A 22246-nucleotide genomic window follows, 5' to 3' on the forward strand; every position below is an offset into this window, starting at 1 on the left:
GATGCTTTCTCCGGAGGGGTAGACTTGTCACTGAAAGGTCTACACAGGGCCCTATACAGCAGCCTGAGCCACCCAAGCCTGGTCTTTCCATCTCTCAGAGAGCCTGTCTATACTTTGGCTCTGGTTTCTCCTTTTTGTTGTCATTTCCTGGCAACAGGGTGGCCAGCAGCTCCCATGGCCATGCTCTGATGCAGGAAGAGTGACCATCTCTTCCTATCAAACCCTGAACATCCCCTATGAGTTTGAGCCAATTTGGGCCACTTCTTATCCATGAATTTATCATGTAATCGGAAGGATAAAAGTGTGCTGACCAGTCAGCCCTACGTGTCATGGTACTGTGACCCCCAGGGCCTGGCCAGAAGAGAGAAGAATGGCCACCCAAGAAAATTCAAGGACTATTGCCAGGAAAGGAATAGATTCTGAGAAAAAAAAAATTCATGCTTGTCTAAGTATATATATATTAGTATTTAGATGCTCAAGAAAGACAAAAACTTTAATACATCCACAATAATAATAAATATCAACAAATACAAAACTTGAGATTCTTCAAAAGACACCATTTCAGGGCTGCCTGGGTGGCTCAGTGGTTGAGCATCTACCTTTGGCTCAGGTCATGATACCAGGGTCCTGGGATTGAGTCCCACATCAGGCTACCTGCAAGGAGCCTGCTTCTCCCTCTGCCTATGTCCTTGCCTCTCTGTCTCTCATGAATAAATAAAATCTTAAAAAAAAAAAAAGACACCACTCAGTGAGTGAAAAGGCAAGCCATAACGTAGGAAAGATGAGCAACACATAAAGCTGAGAAGGAAAAAAAAAAAAAAAGCTGAGAAGGATATCCAGAACATACAAAGAATTCCTACAAATCCTCAGACAGACAAACCGACAGAAAAATATGCGAAAGGCACCTCATGAAAGATCTCCAAATGGCCAATTAACTGGAGAAGATGTTCATCTTTATTACTTATCAGAGAAATGCAAATTGAAATGAAAAATGAAAACCATACACCCATCAGGATGGTTAAAACCAAAAAGGCTAAGAACATTGAGCTTGGATGAGCTTCCAAACCTTCCAGAAGGAGTAGTGAAGTTGAATCAGCCACTCAGAAAAACAGACCAGGGAGCAATTCTGTGCCAAGCACACAGCTAACCGTGAGCATGTGCATCAAGAAACGTGTAACACAGAACACACATCAGAATGCACAAAACAGCACTATTCATGATTCCAAAATCGGAAACAGCCCAGATGTCCACCTGCAGCGGCACGGGGAGAGAGGGGCATCTGGGGCATGTTCATAATCAGATACGTTAGTCATCCGGTGGGGTCAGTACCAGCCCACCAGCAGGCAGAACTGGCCTCAAACATCAGGGAGCAGGAGACTGGCCGTCTTTGGGAAGGAGGCAGGTAGCAAGGTCCACAGGGCTCTGGGATGCTGACACCACATGCTCCCAGACCTATGGAGCGATCATCTGCATTTGCCCAAGAACAATTCCCCACCCGGGTTGGGGATTCACGTGTTTGTAGCCTGGCATTTTCATGCAGTGGGCCTTGGCTGCTTCCCAGGCCAGTCCTTGTTACCTGTCCCTAAGGAGCTCCTTCTGGGCCCCCCCATCAAGGAATGACTGAACTACAAGGTATGAAGGCAATGCCCTGCTTGGATGCTGCCAACAGCTGCCCATCTTTCTGAAGATAGAGACCAAACTTGCAGCCCAGCCCAGCCCAGCTGTTGGGGCTCATCTTACATCACATTCCCAGCCCCCTTCGTTGACCTCCTGTGACCGAGCTCGTTCCTCAGATTTGCTCATCCCTCAACAACACAGGTGTGAACTGAAGGTCCACTTACACAGATCTTTTTTTTCAATAAATACAATTACAGGACTGTATCATTCTCTAGCTGATCTTATTGTAAGAATAGAGTACACAGTCCATATAACACAAAATATGTGTCAGTCAACTGTTTACGGGAAGGGCTTCTCAACAGTGAGCTATTAGTACTTAAGTTTCCAGGGAGTCACACTTTGTATAGATTTTCGACTATATGGGGAGTGGTCACACCTAACCCCCATGTTTCACAGGTCCAGGTCCAGTGTATATAGATACACACACATATATATAAAATCACATAACTGATTAACTTCTAGCTCTGGGAGAAGAATATAGATGTCTATTTTCTCAGTATTGTATCCTAGTAACTAATACATGATAAATATTCAATACATATCTGAACTGCTGAAAGAAGACAGCAGGACAAACTGCAATCACTGGGCGAAACTCCATAACAGCAGACCAAGACTTCACGCCTAACTGCAGCCTCAATGCCAGGAATGCAACTTTTTATACCCTGTCCCACAGACCCCTTCCGTTACCTGAGGAAGCTGACCTTGCCCAAAACCGTGCATTCTCCATAAAAGTCCTTCCACACTCTTTCCACCTTGGAAAGCCTTTCCTTTCCCATGGCTCCACAAAGCTCCTACCTGTGGCTAGACGGGGATGCTGACTCCTGCATCATTAAATAGCCAATTTAATCTTTAAATTTATTCAGCTGAGTTTTGTTAACAGATTTAGCAGCAGTGATGGGATGTGAAGCGACATCTAGCAGCTTTGGGGACAAGGAGAAACACAGGCATACACCTGCAAGCACTTGGAGTTCTCCTGACTTCCCAGGACCCTGGGTGACTTGCGCCCTGCTCTGAGCTCTGCACTCCCTGTGTTGAGCTCCTGATCCCATTGGATTTCCACAGTTCCCCATGTGGTTGGAAGCCCTCCCCCAATTGTCTCCCCATTCTCCCCAGATTCCACACTGGGAACTGCTGGTGGTTATCAGACTGGGTCCGACTTAAAAATTGGATGTGGTCCTGGGTCAAACTGGGTCCAATTTAAGCCGGTCTGAGTCTAGCCCAAGGTGAATGAAATTTTGTCTATATATAGACAAAGCTTGAAGCTAATGGAGCTAATGGAATCTCTGAAGCCAAAAAGGCTGGAAATGCTGAGGTCACAAGTCAAGCATTTGAAGGCTGCTAGAGTGCTCGCCACCTCGAGGAGACTCTCACAATAGGATGGTCATCACAGAAAGTGACAAATGGGACCATCATTAACGTATCCTTGCTGGGTTACTCTGTAGCAGAAGAAGATCTAAAGCTCTGCACATGACCCAGGTCAGAAGAGACCCCAGTTCTGGCTCTCCTGAGGTAGAACGAGCTAACAGGGAGCCAGGCCACTGATAGGTGTGAAGTGGGGGTAGCAGCAAATCAGACACAGCCACAGTATTGAAGTCCTTTCCGAAATTCTTAAACATTTTTAAAGGTAATAGTACTCTTTATATTTAGCTGCTTTAATTTCAGAGGAAAGAAAAATCTACTGCCTTCCTGTTAGGTGGACTGAAGAAACCCTGACTTTACAGATGTTGTTCTACTTCCCTACCACAAGGATCTGCAACTAACAGGACACTGTCGTTTTAAGGTCATTTCCTTTTTCAATGATTGGAAACAGAGCCAGCTGTCCCCTAACGTCCTGCATGGTCTCTGGCACCACACTCCACACCCCTGCCTAGACAGTCCAGTGGGCAATCAGAGCCAGTGCAGCCCCACCAGGGGTGACACCTGCTAGCCTGGCTCCATCAGCCGCCCAGGACTTGCCCAGATACAGCATTCCCACCTTCAGGAAGATCACCCCCAAGAAAACAACTGGCTTTGAGCCTGTCCTGTCCCCTGTCAGTGACATCCAACATCCACTGGGTGTCCAGGCTGCACAGGCTGGGCCAGGCGTCCCTTAGACACCCCCAGGAGTGTCCCTCCGACCCGCCCCCCAGGGGTGTCAACCTTTCCCTGATTTAAAAAACAGGGATCATCTTAACTGCTCACTTCTCTCGAAGAGAGAACATATTCACAGTTCAATCACAATGAAATTGCTGGTTGAATGCTGATGAAACACCCTGAGCAAGGACCCAGATGCAAGCAGGAACTCAGACAGCTTGAGGAATGGTTAAAAGATAGGGCATTAGTAGGCAGGGATGGTTAGATAAAATGGAATCTGATGGCTAACTACCTTATTTGTGTGTGAGAGAGAGTTATCATTTAATGTGTGTAATATGTGATTATAACAGGTATGTGTTTTTTATCTTAAGTCAATTAATTAACACAGTGTATTATTAGTTTCAGATGTAGAGTTCAGTTATTCATCAGACCTATATAACACCCAGTGCTCATTACATCACATGCCTTCCTTCATGCCCATCACCCAGTCACCCCATCCCTCTACCCACCTCCCCTCCAGCAACCCTCCATTGGTTTCCTATAGTTAGTAGTCTCTTACGGTTTGTCTCCCTCTCTGATTTTGTCTTATTTTATTTTTCCCTCCCTTCCCCTATGCTCCTTTATTTTGATTCTTAAATTCCACACATGAGTGAAGCCATATGATAATTGTCTTTCTCTAACTGACTTATTTTGCTTAGCATAATACCCTCCAGTTCCATCCATGTTATTGCAGATGGTGAGATTTCATCCTTTTGGTGGCTAAGTAAAATTCCACTTTGTATATATACCACATCTTCTTTATCCATTCATCTGTTGATGGACATCTGGGCTCTTTCCATAGTTTGGCTATTGTGGACATTGCTGCTATAAACATTGGGGTGCAGGTGCCCCTTCAGATCACAACATTTGTATCCATTGGGTAAATACCTAGTAGTGCAATTGCTGGGTCATAGGGTAGTTCTAGTTTTAACTTTTAGGAACCTCCATACTATTTTCCAGAGTGGCTGTACTAGCTTATATCCCCACCAAAAATGTAAGACAGTTCCCCTTTCTCCCCATCCTTGCCAACATTTGCTGTTTCCTGACTTGTTAATTTTTAGGTATGCATTTTAAAATCCTGTGAATAGTAGAAAATATTGGAGGTTTTAAAACAGGGAACTGAAATGGATGTATCAGAAAATAACTGCAATCTGGATAATGACTTGACGGTTCTATGATTAAAGGATGAGAAATTAGTTTTAAAGTGTTATAATAACTCACACAGAGATTGTTGAAAGTATCTTTAGAAATGTGGTAGTGACAGAACAGAATATTTCAGAGTAATAGTAAAATAATTTACTGAGAAACTAGATACGAAGATGGGCAAAGAGAAGAGAAAGATTCACTTGTTTCAGTTTGGTCAACAGGAATGAGTGGGAATGTGAGCAAGCTATGGAATATAGGAAGAGGATCAGGTTATTATCAGGTTATGATGAGAGGGGAGACATCACAAATTCAGCTACAAACAAGGGGAGTTTAATTGTGAATCTGGGGCAGCCCATTAGAGATATTAGAAAATAGATTTGGGCATTTGTAAGTCAGGAGAAGAGTACGGTTGTTCCATGAAAGAGAGGTATATGCAAATGACCTCCAAAGGCCAAAGGAGCCAGAAGACCAAAGAAAAATGCTTCGAAGTCCAGCTTGACAGGAAATGGTTTATTAAGGGAACTTACGGATAGAAGCATGTCTTGGGCTGCCACAAAGACAAGCAGATCTCCACAACCTCACCTCCTTTAAGACCTGAATTTATAGCCCTGGAAGCTAGGAGTACATGTTTAGGGACCCCCCCCCCCAAAAAAAAGGAGAATGTTTAAGAAGAGTCCTATCTCTGGGGCAGATCAACATACACTGATGGTGTACGTAAGTGTGTGGCCAAACAAAAGAATGGTGGTGGGGGAGGAGGGAGGTCATGATCAAGAAGGTTTCAGGTCACAAACTGGTTATCATGGCAGATTTGCCCAAGATGGCATTAGCCTGATTCACATCAGGGTCTACAGACAGATCTGGAAGTTATTAGTATATAGGTAATGAAGGATAGTCAGAAGAAAAGTCATCAGGGGCAAGCCTCCCCCTGCCCTACCCCATCCTAAGAGCAAAACAGCCCTTAAAAGGAAAAAGAAAGACTCCTATTCTGTTATTCTAGACTTTCCTCAATGCCCCTGCTCTAAGTCATCCTACTAAGAGGACTTAGAACTTGTGTGTGACAGAAAGAAAGGGACTAACCTTGGGCGTCCTAACTTAGGCCCAGGGGCCAGTTCACTAGCTAGTGAGATATTTAAACAAAGAGCTTGATCTGGTGGCCTGAAGCTGGCAAGCATGCCCTAGGGCAGTGGTGGCCACTACCCTCTTGGTCCCACCACAGACCTCTTGGTCTTCACCACCCTTGAAGTAACCCTCCACCCTTTCCCACATGAACGACTACTTGATAGCTAGATGAGCATGGGGACAAAAACCTGATTGGGTGACAGGTGCATGGGGTTAATCAGATTAAAACAGTCTACACCAAAGAGGCCATAAAAACCCCTAGATTTGAACACCAAATTGTCAACTCTACCCTCTTGGGTCCCCTTCCTCTTTTTTGTAACTGTTGCTCAGTAAACTTTTCTTTACCCTGGCTCAATAAGCTTTACTTTGCTTCCCACTACCCTTCATTTGGTCTACCTCTTGATTCTTCAAAGCAGTGTGACCAAAAATCATGGGCACCAAAGGAAAAGAAATCCTTCACAAAGGTAATAGTTGAAACTGATGGATGAGAATACAGAAAGACATGTAGAGGAGAAGAAAGAAAACCCAAGAGTAGAAGTCTATGGAACACTGACATGAGAAACACAGGTGTGATAGGACAAACAGGAATTGAAAAGTAGCCATTAGTGATAGGAGGAAAACCAGGAGAGTGTTGTCCTAGAAGGCAAGGGAGGAATGGACTTCATGATGCCAGGGTTCAGAGGAAGAAGCCATATCAAGTGAGATGAAGACTGGGAAGGAAGAAAAGTTCCTGAATTGGGTAGCTATGTGGGCATGGGTGTATTTTAGTGAGAGTAGTATCAGAAGAGCAGAGGGACAGAGAGTTACAGGTTGAAGAATGAATAAGAAATAAAGTATAGGGATCCCTGGGTGGCGCAGCGGTTTGGCACCTGCCTTTGGCCCAGGGCGCGATCCTGGAGACCCGGGATCGAATCCCACGTCAGGCTCCCGGTGTATGGAGCCTGCTTCTCCCTCTGCCTGTGTCTCTGCCTCTCTCTCTCTCTCTCTCTCTCTCTCTCTGTGACTATCATAAATAAATAAAAAATTTAAAAAAAAAGAAAAAAAAAGAAATAAAGTATAAAGAGGACAGTTCTTTCATAATTGGCAGTTCAGCAAAGGAGAGCCAGTCAGGGATATATTTAGGGAACTATTGAGTTGAAGGAAAAAGTTTGTAAGAAGGAGGGTTGAAGGAAATCCTAATCATTGGGAAAAATGTGTACCCAGTTGCCAGCAGAAGTGGTCTCCAGAGAAATGGGGATGGGAAAGGAGAAAAGAACTTTAACCTATTGCTTCCTACAGTTTTATAGAGTGACATTCAAATGACTTTTACACTTTGAATTTAAAATATTTTTTAAACATTAAAGAAAACCCTCTCATGTAATGATGAAATAATAGGACTTTACTTGATCAAATATAGAGTTTACTATTTGAAAAAGAAGAAAAAAACACAAATTAACAAATTTGTTTTGAAAACTTTTTGAGTTGGTATTTAAAGGGTGAGGCAAAAACACCTACTCAAAATGTGATACTGAATTCGAGGTGAATTAGGCTTTTTTTCCCCTTAAATCTGTAGGGTAAGGCCAATATTAGATTAAAGAGTTATTTAAAACAATTGAAATTCAGTCAGAAATTAATTTATTGAGGTAAATTTCTGTATTATGGAGTACTGGTAGTTTAAAAAATGAGCAGAAGTGACATTGTGGCTTTATTTGTATTTATTTTATATAAAGTATATATTTTAAATCTGTTAGTGTTCTTCAGAAAAATGGAACTAATAGGAGGTGGATATAAATATAGATATAGATATAAATATCAGATTTATTATGAGGAATTGGTTCATGTGAATATGGAAGCTAAGAAGTCCCATGATCTACCAACTGTAAGCTGGAGACCTAGGAAACCCAATGATGTAATTCAGTCTTAAACCTGAAGGCCTGAGAACCAGGGAGCAGATGGTGTAAATTTCAGTCCCAGGAAAGATATGAGACGTCCTATTGTATTCAATGAGGCAGGAAAAAAGAAGGTGAATTCCTCCTTTTTCTGCTAATAGCTCTATTCAGGCCCCCACTGGATTGGATGAGGCCCAACTACATGGGGGAGGCAATCTGTTGAGTCCAGTGATTCATATGCTAATCTCTTCTGGAAATACCCTTCCCAGACACACCCAGAATGTTTAATCTGGACACCATACTCAAGCTGACACTTAAAATTAAAGGTCACAACATGCAAGTTGGTAATTAGCAAATTAATAAATATGTGTTTTTTTATAAAAAGTTATTTTATATGGAAGGCTTAGATGCAGAGTGCTAGAATTAGTAAAACACAGCTAGATGCCAAATTAAAAAGTTTACTTATTAGAATTTCTTTTTTTAAATATTTTTTTATTCACTCATTAGAGACACAGAGAGAGGCTGAGACACAGGCAGAAGGAGAAGTAGACTCCCCACAGGAAGCCCAATGTGGGACTCATCCCAGAACCTGGGGATCATACTCTGAGCCGAAGGCAGATGCTCAACCACTGAGCTACCCAGGAGTCCCACTTAGTAGAATTTCATTGGAAGTAATCTATGCCTTTTAAAATAGAAAGGTTCCTGTATACATATATTTAAGTAATTTTGGGGTATTGATAGAAGTGTCAAGGAAGATGAGAAAGCCCTAGATAGGGAACTTGAAAAGCCCAAGGGCACAAGAACTCTTGGAAAGGGAGAGTAGATGGGAGAAGTATTCATAAAAAGAAATAAGAAGTCAGAGAAAAGCCCTGCAAGCTGATGCCTGTGTCCTGGTGTCAGAGGTAGTATATATATAAGGTGTCAGAACCTCAGTCCAGTCTCTTCATCTAGTTGCTGTTCCATTCTGAAGACAGAAGGGAGAATATAGGGAAAAAGAGGAGACATGAACATAACATGTCCCCCAACCCCTGCCAATTGCCAATTACCAATGCAGAGCAAAATAATATGTGCAGAACACACCCTCTTAGAACCCCAAGGTATGTTGAAATGAGTAGAATATTCACCGGCTACTTAGTGAGCACTTCCTGTAGTGAGTATGGTAAGTGTTGAGGATTCCAGAATAGATGGTGTTCTTGCCCTGAGAGATCATCCAGCAGGATGGATGTTGATTTGGACATAAACCATTACACAGCAGTTTGAAAAGAGGGATGTTAGGCATATTTTTACCAAGTATAATTTGAACACTGAGCACAGGAATAAAGACCAAGCAAGTGCCTGGGGGTTTGGAAAGAGCTTCCTAGAAGAAGGAAACCTTGAGCTGGAACATGAAAGAAGAGAGGTGTGAGAGTAGAGTATGCTGACAGGATGGGGGATAGGCTGGGAAAGAGCCCAGGCAAAGACAGGCAAGAGGGAGGAAGCCTGCTTCTGTAACAGGTGTAGACAAAACAGGGTGACTGGTGGGGAGTGGGGGGAGGGAAAAGGAGGGCAGAAGGCTGCAATGTATGTTGGGCTGTATTTGAAGGGCTTTGAGACTCACTTTGGAGTATTGTGTTCCACTGTCAGTGTCCTACTGAACTCTGACAGTGTGCATTTATTTCTTTCTATTTAAAATTTGCCAACTTCATTCCAAATTTTTAATAAGGTCTTCATATGAGATGGGATTTGATGCAACATATAATTAGTCAATAGTAGAACAGGAAGTTAGGAACCACAATACAGAAAATAAAAAATTACAGCCTTAATTTAAAGATTTAGACCAAGTAGAGCTGTCTAGGTTTGCAGAAAGTAATAACTTACCTCCCGGAAGTTGATTGATATGTTTTTCAATACTGTTAGTTTTAGCTACTTTTTAATACATTGACTAAATCTGGAAGAGAATAATTTTAAGCCAGATCTAGAAGTAGATTTACTTAAAAGGAAAAAGAAAATTCTAAGTTGTCATTTTATATCCATTCTAAAAATATCTAGAACATTAGGATTAGAAACCTCTTTGAAAATAATGACTTCATTAAATGGGACTTCACTGATGAAAAATTTTTCATAATCTCATCAGTTTTACTTTTTCTTAACAAATCATCTCCTCATGATATTGTAAACCAGTAATAAACATGGTATATTGGAGTTATGTTTATGATAATCAAGACAGATAAGCCCTTCCATTCAACTTCATCCATCTTGGAAACATTTTTTCGGTAGGAAATATCTCTGAAATCCCTAGTGCAAGGAACCATTCTAGGTACTGGGAACATGGCTTTGAACAAGATATTCCAAATTACTGCCAATTAGGAGTTTACGTTATAGTGTGCAGAGAGAGACAATAAATATGAAAACAAAAAGAGTTTTTAGGGGACCAATAATTGCTCTAAGAGTCAGTGAAATGAATGACTGGGGCTAAGGTTAATAAATAAGAAAAGGCCTTTGTGTGGAGGTGATTATTAGAGTTAATGTGGGAAAAGCAGAGAACCCAAAGAGCAAAGACTGAAACAAATATAATCAACAAAAAGAAAAGTAGATAGCTGAGTAATGAACCAGGTTTACTTGGAGGTAAGATCAGAGAGATGAGGTAGCCAGACCATGGAAGGCTTTGAAGGCAATGAGGAAGCTAGATTCTAGCTGGTAACAAGAATCTGAGTTTTTGCTAGGGTGTGGGTGACATAATTGGAGTCATGCTTTAGAAAAGACATTTGGCTTTTTTGTGGGGATTGGGTGGGGAGGAAAAGTGGAATCAAGAAAGCCAATGGGGAAACTGCTGTGGTGGCTCAAACAAGGATTGTCACTGTAGAAATTATGAGAAGTGGGAAGACTCAGGAAATGATTTGGATAGGCAAATTAGAACTATTGGTGCTCTGCCCATATCCCCTTGGCAGTTTCGGTTTCAGTGCATGCTGCAGGCTTCCTACTGCCTGGCCAGAATCCTAACTTCCTCACCTCTGCAGGGAACAACTCTGATGCATGTTCTACACCATCTTCTCAAAGGTCCCAGTGGGATCTGTCCATTTTCAGTAACTTTGTCCATTGTCAGTAATCCAGCTGTCCTTATCAGTAACCTATTCATCATCATCCACTATATTGGCTTCCATCCTTTCTTCTCTTTCCCAGCCCCCACAAATGCCTCTTGGAATCACCTCCTATAAAAACAAAGTACTCCAATCCCTGTCCCAGGGTGGGTTTCTATTGTCAGTTCAAGACACTAATTGTAGTAATTCTAAATTTTCTACCTCAAGTATATTTTCCCATCTACATTCAAGGCCCTACTTATGAATCTTCTTGGAGTAAATTATCTGGACCATCTTCAGCGAATGCATCTTTTAGTCAAACTAGTTGGACAGAAGGGCTATGAGAGCACCTGGCTCCAAGAGCCTCAGCAGACTAGGTTTGTCCCTTGCTGCTGACAAAATCCAAAGACAGAGAAATGAGTGGTGGTGAAACAGTAAAGGAATTTATTTCAGTAAGGCCAACAGATTAGCATTTCAAAGACTATCTCCAAAGTGCCCAAAATACTTAAAAGTTTAGGGCAGCCGGGGTGGCTCAGCGGTTTAGCACCACCTTCAGTCCAGGGCGTGATCCTGGAGACCTGGGATCGAATCCCCGCATCAGGCTCCCTGCATGGAGCCTGCTTCTCCCTCTGCCTGTGTCTCTTTCTCTCTGTCTGTATCTCTCTCTCTCTCTCTGTCTCATAAATAAATAAAATCTTTTAAAAATACTTACAAGTTTATGTAAGGAAAATGGGGCAAAGGTTGGTGGGTATGTGCAGGTAGGCAATAAAAGTCAGGTCATCATTGTCATGAGTAGAGGGTCTTGATGACTCAGGGAAGTCCCTATTGCTTGAGGTGGTAGTTTCAGTTCCCATCAGGGGACGCTTTGCCTACTCTTTTGCCAGAGTTAAAATACAAGAAGGAAACAAGAACTCAGTAGTTGGGAGTAGTTGAAGTCCTCTTTCAAAGCCAGGGAAACATTAACTTGGAAGAAGAGGTAGAGTTTCTCTGCCATCTCTGTGCCTTGTAAAGCACCATATCCTGCCACAATGGAGTCCTCTGGAATTTAGTGATGATCTCTGGTCACCAGGCTCTTAATAAATTCTCACTAAACTATTGTAATAGAGATTTGGGTTAAGTGTTCAAATATGGTGATTAACCATTGTAGTTTGCCTGGGACGGAGGGGGTTTCTCAGTGTTAAAACCTGCCAATTACCTGGGACTCGTGGTTTTTTAACACTGAATTATTGGTCACTTTAAAGTGACCCAGATTTTTGGTATTTATCAAAGTTTCGGCCCTGGAGTAAGAAATATTTGAGTTCTCAATTCTGACCTGCCACTTAGTGGCTTGGTAATCATGGGCAAATCCCTTAATCTTTCTATTCCTTCATTTCTTATTTATAGAGTTAACACTAGTACCAACATCATGGATCTGTAAAGATTAAATGAGATTATATGTGATAGGCAGAATAATGGCCTCCCAAAGATATCCACATCCTAATCCTCAGAATCTGAATATAATGTTACATGGCAAGAAGGAATTAAGGTTGCTAATCAGCTGACCTTGAGATAGAGATATTTTTCCGGATCCTCTGGATGGGTCCCACGTATACACAAGTCTCCTTAAAGTAGAAAAGGAAGGTCAGAGTGATGCAGTGTGAGAATTCTATCAGCATTGCTATGAAGACAGAGGAAGAAGCTACTAGCCAAGGAATGTGGGCAAACTCTAGAAGCTGGAAAGGGCAAGGAAATGGATCCTCCTCAGAGGCTGCAGAAAGGAACTGCTGCCCTGCCCACCCCTTGAGTTTGGCCCTGTGAAACCCGTTTTGGATTTCTAATCTTCAGAATGCTAAGGTATTGAATTTGTGTTGTTTTAAAGCTACTGAGTTTGTGGTCATGTTACAGCACCTATAGAAAGCTAGACATGTAAAGTAGTGAACACATTTCTGACCCACAGCGTTGCTGGAATAATGTCAGCTAACTCGGTGTCTGTGTCAAGATTCACAGGAAGCATTTGACTTCTCTGCATTTTTCAGGGTGGACCAGGGCCAGGGCCAGGGCCAGGGCCAGGGTGCCAGCTTCTCCCACTTTATTCGTTATCACCTTTCTCAATCATTAACTCCTGAATAAATTATTTTTTGGATGCCTCAGGCCAGATATATTTTTCCTTTGAACCTTTAGCATTGTGTATACATCTATTATGCTTACTTGTCTTGTTTTACTTTGTTTCAGTTATTTGTGAATTTATTTTACTAATCCCTCTTAGTTTGGAAACAAGTTGAACATGAGGACAATTTTCACTAGCTTTTCTATTCCCAGGAGAGTATCAATTTTCATAAAATAGGTAATTTTTATTAAGTAATAAATATAGGGAAAGAGGAAATGAAGAAAAGCAGTTTTCTAATGTGACCTGAAAATTCCAGTCATATACACTCACACGTCAATGGCAAAACTTGGTTTGCAAGGGAGACAGAAAGAAATTACTCTCTAGCTAGTGTGGTTTTGTGTTCATCTAAAATTCTAAAGCAAGAAGAGAAGACTTAATATTGAGGAACAAATTAGTAGTTTCTCCCTTTACTCATTTTAAGAATAATTTGAGCCAATTAAAAGTTATCTATAAGTATGGGTTTAGAAAGCTGTTAGGGAACAAAATGCCCCCAAAGGCATGGTAAACTAAAAATATGGTAAATTTTCTCATCCTGAAAGTCTGCTTGAATTAAAAAAAATAATTCCTTAGATAAGGAAAGAAAAAATTATTCCTTGATTTTCAGTTTCATAGAATTTGAACCCATAAATCTTACAACTATTATAACTAGAATATATTTGGCTACCCTGGGCCAAAATTTTTAAGAGCTTAAGCCAAGTTAGGTCAGTTTTGTAGAGTCTGCCCTTCAGAACTTCCTCATTTTTGAATTCCTGGCTTTAATGGCAAACAGAGTGAAGAAGAAAAACAGCAAAAGAAATGTGTGCCATGTTAGTGGGGAGGAGAGAGGTGGGTATACAGAGTTCTGAGTATAGTTACAAATATATATTAACTCAAGTTCCGGGTGGATTTTTGATGTCTCACTGGTTGGACCATCAAGATTTTTTAGGAAGACGAAATAAACACAAAATTCTAAACTGCGTTAATCTCCTGGAAATGTTATCATTTTTACTTGGGCTTTTCTCCAGTGTTGTAAGTCTTTCAACTAATGTAGCAGCCTCACAGTACGTGTTTAAGTTACTTTAGAATATGGATGGGTTGCCTTTTCTCCTAAATGAGTCAGGCATTATAAGCAGAGAGGATAGATCTAGATAGAGACTGAGTATAGGTATAGAGACAGAAACAGAGAGAGAGACAGAGACACGGGAGGCTCCTCTCACTCAACTTGTACCAAATAGAATTTTCAAAACTTGAACATATTCATAACTTTTTTTTCTCACCTACAAGGTCCAAGATAACCTTCCAGTGCACATCTTTAGGTTATTAATGTTGAAATGGATAATTCCACAGTATATTATGAACTAAAGACCAAGTAAAATCAGTATGGTCTGAAAGAAAGTTCTTAACACACTTTGCTATTTTCTGAGATTGCTAGTTTTGGGGGATGGTTGGCTGTGGGCAAGGATAATGTGGAACATTAGATGGAAATATAGTTGTGGAATTTTAATAAACTGCCAGTCTGCTAATAATATGCTTTTGTTCAAACCATTTTTTAAATTTGGCAGTTATTCATAAATCTTAGTCCAGAAAAAGAGTGCAAATTTTTCTTAGGAAGATGTGTACAGCATTTGGAGAATAAAGAAAAGACAGACCTTCAAACCTTCACACCTTCCAGAAAGAGACCTTATTCAGCACTAAACTACTAAATTTCTACTTTGAGAGGTTGCTGGAATCCTTTGGGATCCAAAGCCACAATTAGAGGAACAATTGGAAATAATAGAGTCATGTTTGAATAGTATTACATTTTAAGTACTCCAAGTGGTGGATTTTAGGTGGCTGTTAATATTTTTGGAATACTAAATAGTCCTTAAGAGTGCAATACTTGTTTCCTCCTGTATTTGAATGTTATTTTGATACAAATACAAAAATGAAAGAAAAAAAGCTCAACCTCAAATGTACAAATTCCTTTAACTTCTGAATATATAATTTTATCACTATCAATAAAATTTCAGAGCGGTGAAGACCAGGGACATTTTAGAATTCAGAGGGACCATGTATAATATTTGGCAAAAGCTTCATATGCTTCATGACATATATTTATCTTATCTTTCCCCTCCTGCTAAAGATACACTTTGCATAATTGCTCTGCATAATTGCATAATTCTGCCTCAGGCTATTTAGTCTAATGAGGGATTTTTGGCCTTCTACTAACTGGTCTCAAAGAACTATTGTCCTTCCCCTATTCCTCCCACCCTTTGAATCCAAGTCCAAAATAAATGAATGGTAACAAGTTTCCTTCACTGCTTTTTAGTGTAGAATTTCAGTTCAGGAAAAGTTCTGTTCAAGAATGAATTCCAGCAGTGTTCCTCATGCCAGCAGGCAGCATAAAAGTCTTGGAGTATGGAAGTAAGCCAGAGTAAATGCTGCTCTATTTGAGTGAAGAATCATGATAACATATGATTATGATTCTTAATGCAAACTTCATGGCCATCTTACCTTAAGAGCTTAAATAGCATTGATGGATGATAAACTTAAAGGAGAAATCATCCCAACTGTGATTTTTATAGACTATTCAAATGCAAAATATGGAGCAAAGTCTAAGAGAGAAAGCCTTCTTTGGTTGTGGAACAGTTGAACTACCGAGGTGGTCAGGCTGAAAGGTTTTAGAGTGGATATATGTGGGAGCATAAAGAGAGGGAGCGCAGGCAAGCTTTTCTGGGATAGACTTTACTCTTGGAGGTGAAAAGCAGTCTTGAGGACCCGCCTGGAGAGGCAGTCATATACCACTTCCCCCTTGGAGATGGCCAGGCCTTCCTGGAAGCCCTGGCCTCACCCATGTGGAGCTAGGCTGTGTAACCCAGTGTTTCAGGGGTTGGGAGGTGCAATCCTACTTAGGGTCATGTGAATGATATATTCAGTTCCTCATGCACTCACTCTGAATTTTCCTTCTCCATTCCACAAACCGGAGTTGTCTGATACCTAGAATCTGATTAGTCACATCCTTACTTAAAACTCCTCAGTGGTAGATTGTCTCTTAACATAAAGACCAAAGTTATTTTACCTCACCCCAGGCTTGTTCTCTTTCTCCTCACTAGCCACAGTTATGGCTTCCACATTCACATTTAGGGCAAGCTCCTTCCTGTCTTGCCTCCTTTGTAGGCAGTTTGCTATGCCTGGAATTCTCTTCACCTCCATCCTTCCTGCCCCCGCCACCCTTCTCATCTGGCTGCCTCCTACTTATCCTTCTCATCTGAACTCAAAAGTCACTTCCCCCAAGAGCCCTTCTTTGAGCCTCTACACCAGGTTTGGCCCCTTCTCTCTTAGCCCCTCTTGTACACTCTCACTGCACTCACTCTTCATCCCCATTTGTAGCACTTACTACAGTTGTAGTTGATTGTTTATTTAACATCTTTTTCCATTGCTAGATTGTAAACTCAATGGTGACATCAGATATGTCAGTAAATTGCTCTATTTCCCATACTTAACATAGCATTTGGTGTATTGTAGATTTTTGATATATATATTTCTTGAATGAATAAATAAATAAATAAATGATTAGTCAGCAAATGACCAACTTGAAAGTTAAATGGCTGATGGGTCTGATTCTCTTATACACACTTCCCCACTCCCCAGGATGTGGGGCAGGCCAGCAGGAGACAGGTAGAGTTGATGAGTCCCATAGGGCATAGCACAGTGAGGGAGAGGGAGGATAGGTGAGGAATGGGGGCTGATAAGCTCTTTTCTTAGAGGCAGGAGGGTCAGAGATCATATAGCAAAAACCATATCTTGAAGAAGAGTGAGGGCTTTGGATCCATTGGTGAGCAAGGCCTGTAGTGGATGCTGAGGGACATGCCGAATGAAGCAAAGAGCCAAAGATGCTGAAATGGACAGAATGAGTCAGAACAGGCAAAATGAAGGCCCTCTCTGTAGCTCCAGATATAAGATGCCAAAGTCTAGGGATACTTTTGGCTTCCATTCACATTTTCATGAGTGAAATGTTCATTTAAAGGAACCAGTCAAAAAAAAAAAAAAAAAAAGGAACCAGTCTAGGTGGCAAAGGTAGTATTTACCCAACTTTTCAAATATACTTCCGCATTTCCTCATCTGAAACCTCTATAGTCCCATGAGTTTGAAATTTAGAATTTTTTGAATTTTAGAAAGGGGATAGTTGGGGCACATATTAAGTTCTAAAACAGCATTTGTTATCAATCACATTAATAGTCATGCAGAGAAATATATGAATATGCACAGTGAGTGGGATAAAGAAACAGGTCAAGAGCTTCAAATCAATTCAGGTCAGATTTTGCTGCCAAATGAGATACAAAACTACATTTCAGATTTTTTTGAGTTTGGAAGTTCTTGATGGGGGATTGTGGCCCTGGTACAAAGCATTGTGTGCTCCTGCACCCTCTTAGTTCCTTTTTGACTGATTCTCAGCAGCAGGGGAGGAGTTGCTCTGGCCTGCTAACTCAGGTTCCTCAATTTTAAAAAATATATATTTTTAAGTAATCTGCATACCCAACATAACGTTCAAACTCACAAACCCCAGAAATGAAGAGCTGCATACTCCACCATTTGAGCCAGCCAGGCACCCCAGGGGTTCCTCTATTCTGCAAGGAAATCCCCTGAGTCTTCCCAGCCCTCTTTGCCTAGAAGGAAACTCGGCCATTCCTTTTTCTTATGCTACTAAGAGATGGCTTTCAGTCTACAATCCTTATTCAGTATCTGCTGTGTTCAAGGCTTAATCAGGAAATCGAAAAATAAGCAGAATCAACTAGCTCAGAAAAAAAATAGAATGTATGTACATACACATGAGTATGTATACGTCTGTATATAGGTGCATGTGTATACAGATAAACATGCATATCCATATCTGTATGTCTGTATATGTCTACATAAATAATATCTATGCTGTATATGGAGAGAGAACATTAAGCAAAAGTGGCAAAATAGTTACAATGAATAATTCTGGATACAGAATATATAGAGTTCTTTGTACTATTCTTGCAACCTTTATGTAAGTTTGAAATTGTTTAAAAATCCAGTTTTTAAATATTAAACTTGCATTACTGTTATCCAAACAAACTATTCTAACACACACACACACACACACACACAATTTCATCAGCTTCCCACTGCCCATATGAAGAAATTTTTAAGCTCCTTAGCATCAGACACAGGGACCTTCTATAATCTGGTCCCAATTTAATTTTTCTGCCTTATTCCTTACTTTCCCTGAAATGATCACTATCTATTCCCTCTCCTGTTTTGTTTTGTTTTAAGATTTTATATTATTTATTTGAGAGAGAGCAGGAGTTTGGCCAGGGGGAGAGGGACAAAGAGAAGCTGACTCTCCACAGAGCAGGGAGCCCGACTCGGGGCTCGATCAGAGGACCCCAAGATCAGGACCTGAGCTGAGGACAGATGTTTAACTGACTGGGCCACCCAGGCACCCTGTGGTCCTTCTCCTGGGTTTTTTTTCTGCTGTCAGAGGGAGGGTACATTGTATACTCTCCCTACTCCTCTGCTGTGACCTCTTATTAAATGAGAACAAGCTCAGGAGTCACTTCCTCTGTAACAGCCTTCTCTACAACCCTATGCAGAGTTAACCCTTCCCTCCTGTTATGGGCTAAATGTTTGTGTTCTCCAAAATTCATTTGCTGAAGCCCTAACTCCCAGTGTAATAGTATTTGGAGGTGGGGTCTTTGGAAGGTAAATAGAATAAGATGAGTTCATGAGGATGGGACTGTCATGATGTGATTAGTGCTCTTATGAGAAGAAACACCAGAGAGCTTGCTCTCTGCCATATGAGGACACAGCAAGAAGGTAACCATCTGCAAGTCAGGATAAGAGTTCTTATCAGGAACCCAATCTGTTAGCACCTTTATCTTAGACTTCACAGCCTCCAGAACTGTGAGAATATACATTTCTGTTTTTCAGGCCATGCAGTCTATGGTATTTTGCCATGGCAGTCTCAACAGAGTAACCCAGGTCCTCTGTGTATTTACAACACTTTGCAAAGAGGTAAAACATAATAGTTAGGACTCCTTCTTATATCGGATTGCTGACGGGCCTCTCTCACCCACTGGGAAGTGAATCCTGAGAGCAGCATCAGTGTTCTTGATCTTTCTGTCTTCACACAGTGCCTGAGACTCACTGGGTTCCAATCTTGCAGAGTAAGTGAAGGAGAATCTGAACCTGACCACTTCAGTCATTTATTAACCATACTGTTTGGGTGTGGATTCATTGCTACTTTACTTGAATTTGTGACAAGTTGATTTCAGCATTGGACAGAGAGAGCCACAGCTTCCAATCAAGCAGAGACATTGTGTATAGCTCTGCCTGCCTATCCCTGTATCATCAGTGATGGGCCTCAGTGGCCTCAAAAGAATATCTTACTAAAGATAAAGAAGGTTGAATGCCTTTAACTGAAAACTGTTACTCTGGAAAAAAAAAAAAGACTTCCCTTCATATACTAGATGAATAGGAAATAGAAGATAAAACATACAGTAATGGAGAATTTTGTTAATGAAGTATTGGGTTTTCTTAAGGTTTTTTGGGTTTCTTTTTTTTTTTTTTTGTGAAAGAGAGCAGCAGGTAGAGGAGCAGAGAGGGAGAGGAACAAGCAGACTCTGCTGAGTGCAGAGCCCACCTCAGGGCTCAATCCCAGGACCCTGAGAGATCATGACCTGAGCCGAAACCAAGAGCTGGACACTTAACTGACTGAACCACCCAGGCACCCTGAAGTATGGCTATTAATAAATCATGAATAATTCTTTTCTTTAGGTAATACAAAGCTAAACAGAAGTAGGAATCTTGGCCTCCATTTGTTACCTTTCCTCCAGCTGATCTTTTATTAACAATATTTTTTCTTGGGGTGCCTGGCTGGCTCAGTCAGTAGAGCACGCAACTCTTGATCTCAGGGTTGTGAGTTCAAGCCCCACGTTGGGCGTGGAGCCTACTTAAAATTTTTTTTTCTATACAGGCCTCTTGTTTTTGTTTTGTTTTGAGCTTAGTTTAGATCTTTTTTAACATAGGTCTCGAACTCATGACCCCAAGATCAAGAGTCACAGGTTGTACCACTGAGCCAGCCAGGTACCCCATGGCTTAAATCTTATAAGCGATTTATAAATCTTGTAAATGTGTAAAATAACATAGAATTTGATATATCCTTCCTTGCCCTCATATATTTTGAAAGGAACTGTTTAGACAGAAGTATTTATGAACGTAAATAAAAACACATGGAATGCTGAACATAAAAACTAAGTCTCAAAATGTTACGATGATGGCATGGTATAGTGGATGGAATAAGAGGTTTTTAATTAGAAAAATCAGACTCTACATTTTTATTTTGTGACTTAACTAACTCTATTTTTGAAGCAATTTATGGAAACCCATTAGGCCTCAAGTATATCTTCTATAAACTGGTGGTAATAATACCTATCTTTCTGTGGGGTTGTGCTGAAAATGAAAAAAAAAGTATGTAAATTATGAGTTCCAGTACCTTGAGCATAATAGATACTCAATAAATAGTAGCTCTTACAATTAATACTTTTTATATCAGGAGAACAAAATAAAAAACTAATAGGTAATGAAAACTGTGAATATTGCTTTTACTAAAAATTTTTAATTTTGTTTAGAACACCTATTAGTAAATTGAGCTTATTCATATTTTCTCATAATGTTTTTATTAAAACTAAATTAAGTAAAATTAGAATAGTCACATGACGTATAGTAAGCACTCAATAAATACTCATTTTATTCTCTCCTCCCCAGCCTCTACACACATAACTCTTTTTTAAGGAATAGCCTAGAAAATAACTTTTTATATTCCTAGTCATTATATATGTCATTTGGAGTACACATACAAACACATACTAAGATAAAGGTCAGTTATCTATTGGTCACCTTCTTATATGAATCCTACTATTATCTTATATGAATCCTACTATTGCTGTTCTACTTGGCTTCAGATAATATATATGAACACATTCACATTTGCTGATCTTAACTCAAATATGAAAATAGCCCAGTAGTCGTGCATATAAGGGACATTCTGAATTTTGCCAACTATTAGATTTTTAATCAAGTGACTTAGTCATCGCTTTCTTATAAAGTACAGATTTTAACTTTTAGCTTTAAGGTCATGAACATGCCTATCCTCTAGTCACTTACTATGCTTATTCTCACTATAATAAGAGATTTAGAACTCACTATCCCACTAATCTTGCTAGCTCACATCCTGAATCAGAGAGAAAATTCATAGAGAGGTGAATTATACAGAAACTTAAATTCTCCTACGCACAGAGCAGTTTTCTCTGCTGTTTACATCTGTTTTCACTGTACTTATCTTTGTTTTCAAGCTCCCAGCCACTGCCTTAATGATTTCCTTTTTCCATTTTTTTTTCTGTCAATTTAATCTCTTATACCAAACCAAGGTTTACTATTTTGTCTTTTTCTCTTCTGGTCCATATGCTTTCACAATATAGATAAAAGAAGATTTTGCTGTATTATCATAAGGCAAGACTGACTAATAGAGCAAATTTTTTAAATAGGTTCTAGTATGGATTTCAACACATTTTTCAAATAGGTTCTAGTATGGATTGCAACACATTTAAAGTGATTACTCTTCCTTCTCAACCTCAAATTTAATTTTTAATTAAATGTGAATTCAGTTTTTTCTTTTTTTTTTTTTTTTTTTTTTTGGCCCAAGGGTCATGGGAACAAGTTTGAGTTTAGTCATTCATATGAGTTTTAACCTCCATAGTTATCTTGTAACCCAAACAAATATTAGTCATTCTAAGAAAGGGTTAGAAGAATTGTTTGGACATTTCATAGGACTTTGGCTCAGATAAGTTATTCCAATAATACATTTTCTCCAAAGAATGGCTTTAATTAAGGGCACCTGGGTGATTCAGTTGTTTAAGCATCCAACTCTTGATTTTGGCTCAGGTCATGATCTTGGAGTTGTGAGATGGAGCCCCGCATTCAAGCCCCACATCAGCCTCACATGGGGCTCCATGCTTAGCATGGAGTCTGCCTGAAATTCTTTCTCTCGCTCTCCCTCTGCCCTCCCCTACAACTTGCTTGCTGTCTGTAAAATAAATAAATAGGGGCGCCTGGCTGGCTCAATCAGTTAAGTGTCT

General features: G+C 40.3%; 1 protein-coding gene across 27 annotated transcripts in view; it reads right to left on the reverse strand.

Annotated features, from left to right (window-relative positions):
- The window catches only part of WDR27 (WD repeat domain 27), a 214781-nt gene that overhangs the window by 151125 nt on the left and 41410 nt on the right, over window positions 1–22246 (reverse strand). For 22 of the 27 annotated variants that reach the window (XR_013381271.1, XR_013381260.1, XR_013381352.1 and 19 more), the window contains one exon: window positions 12521–12579. The exons of the other annotated variants lie outside the window; for them this stretch is intronic. Coding sequence is in view for 8 of the 22 variants with exons in the window: in XM_077900308.1 (XP_077756434.1) it covers window positions 12521–12579 (59 nt within the window). In the remaining 14 variants the exon portion in view is untranslated. Of the gene's footprint in view, window positions 1–12520; window positions 12580–22246 lie in introns of those variants that run through there. 27 annotated transcript variants of the gene reach the window in all.

This window comes from Canis aureus, chromosome 1, assembly GCF_053574225.1.
Source record: "Canis aureus isolate CA01 chromosome 1, VMU_Caureus_v.1.0, whole genome shotgun sequence".
Taxonomy (NCBI): Eukaryota; Metazoa; Chordata; class Mammalia; order Carnivora; family Canidae; genus Canis; species Canis aureus.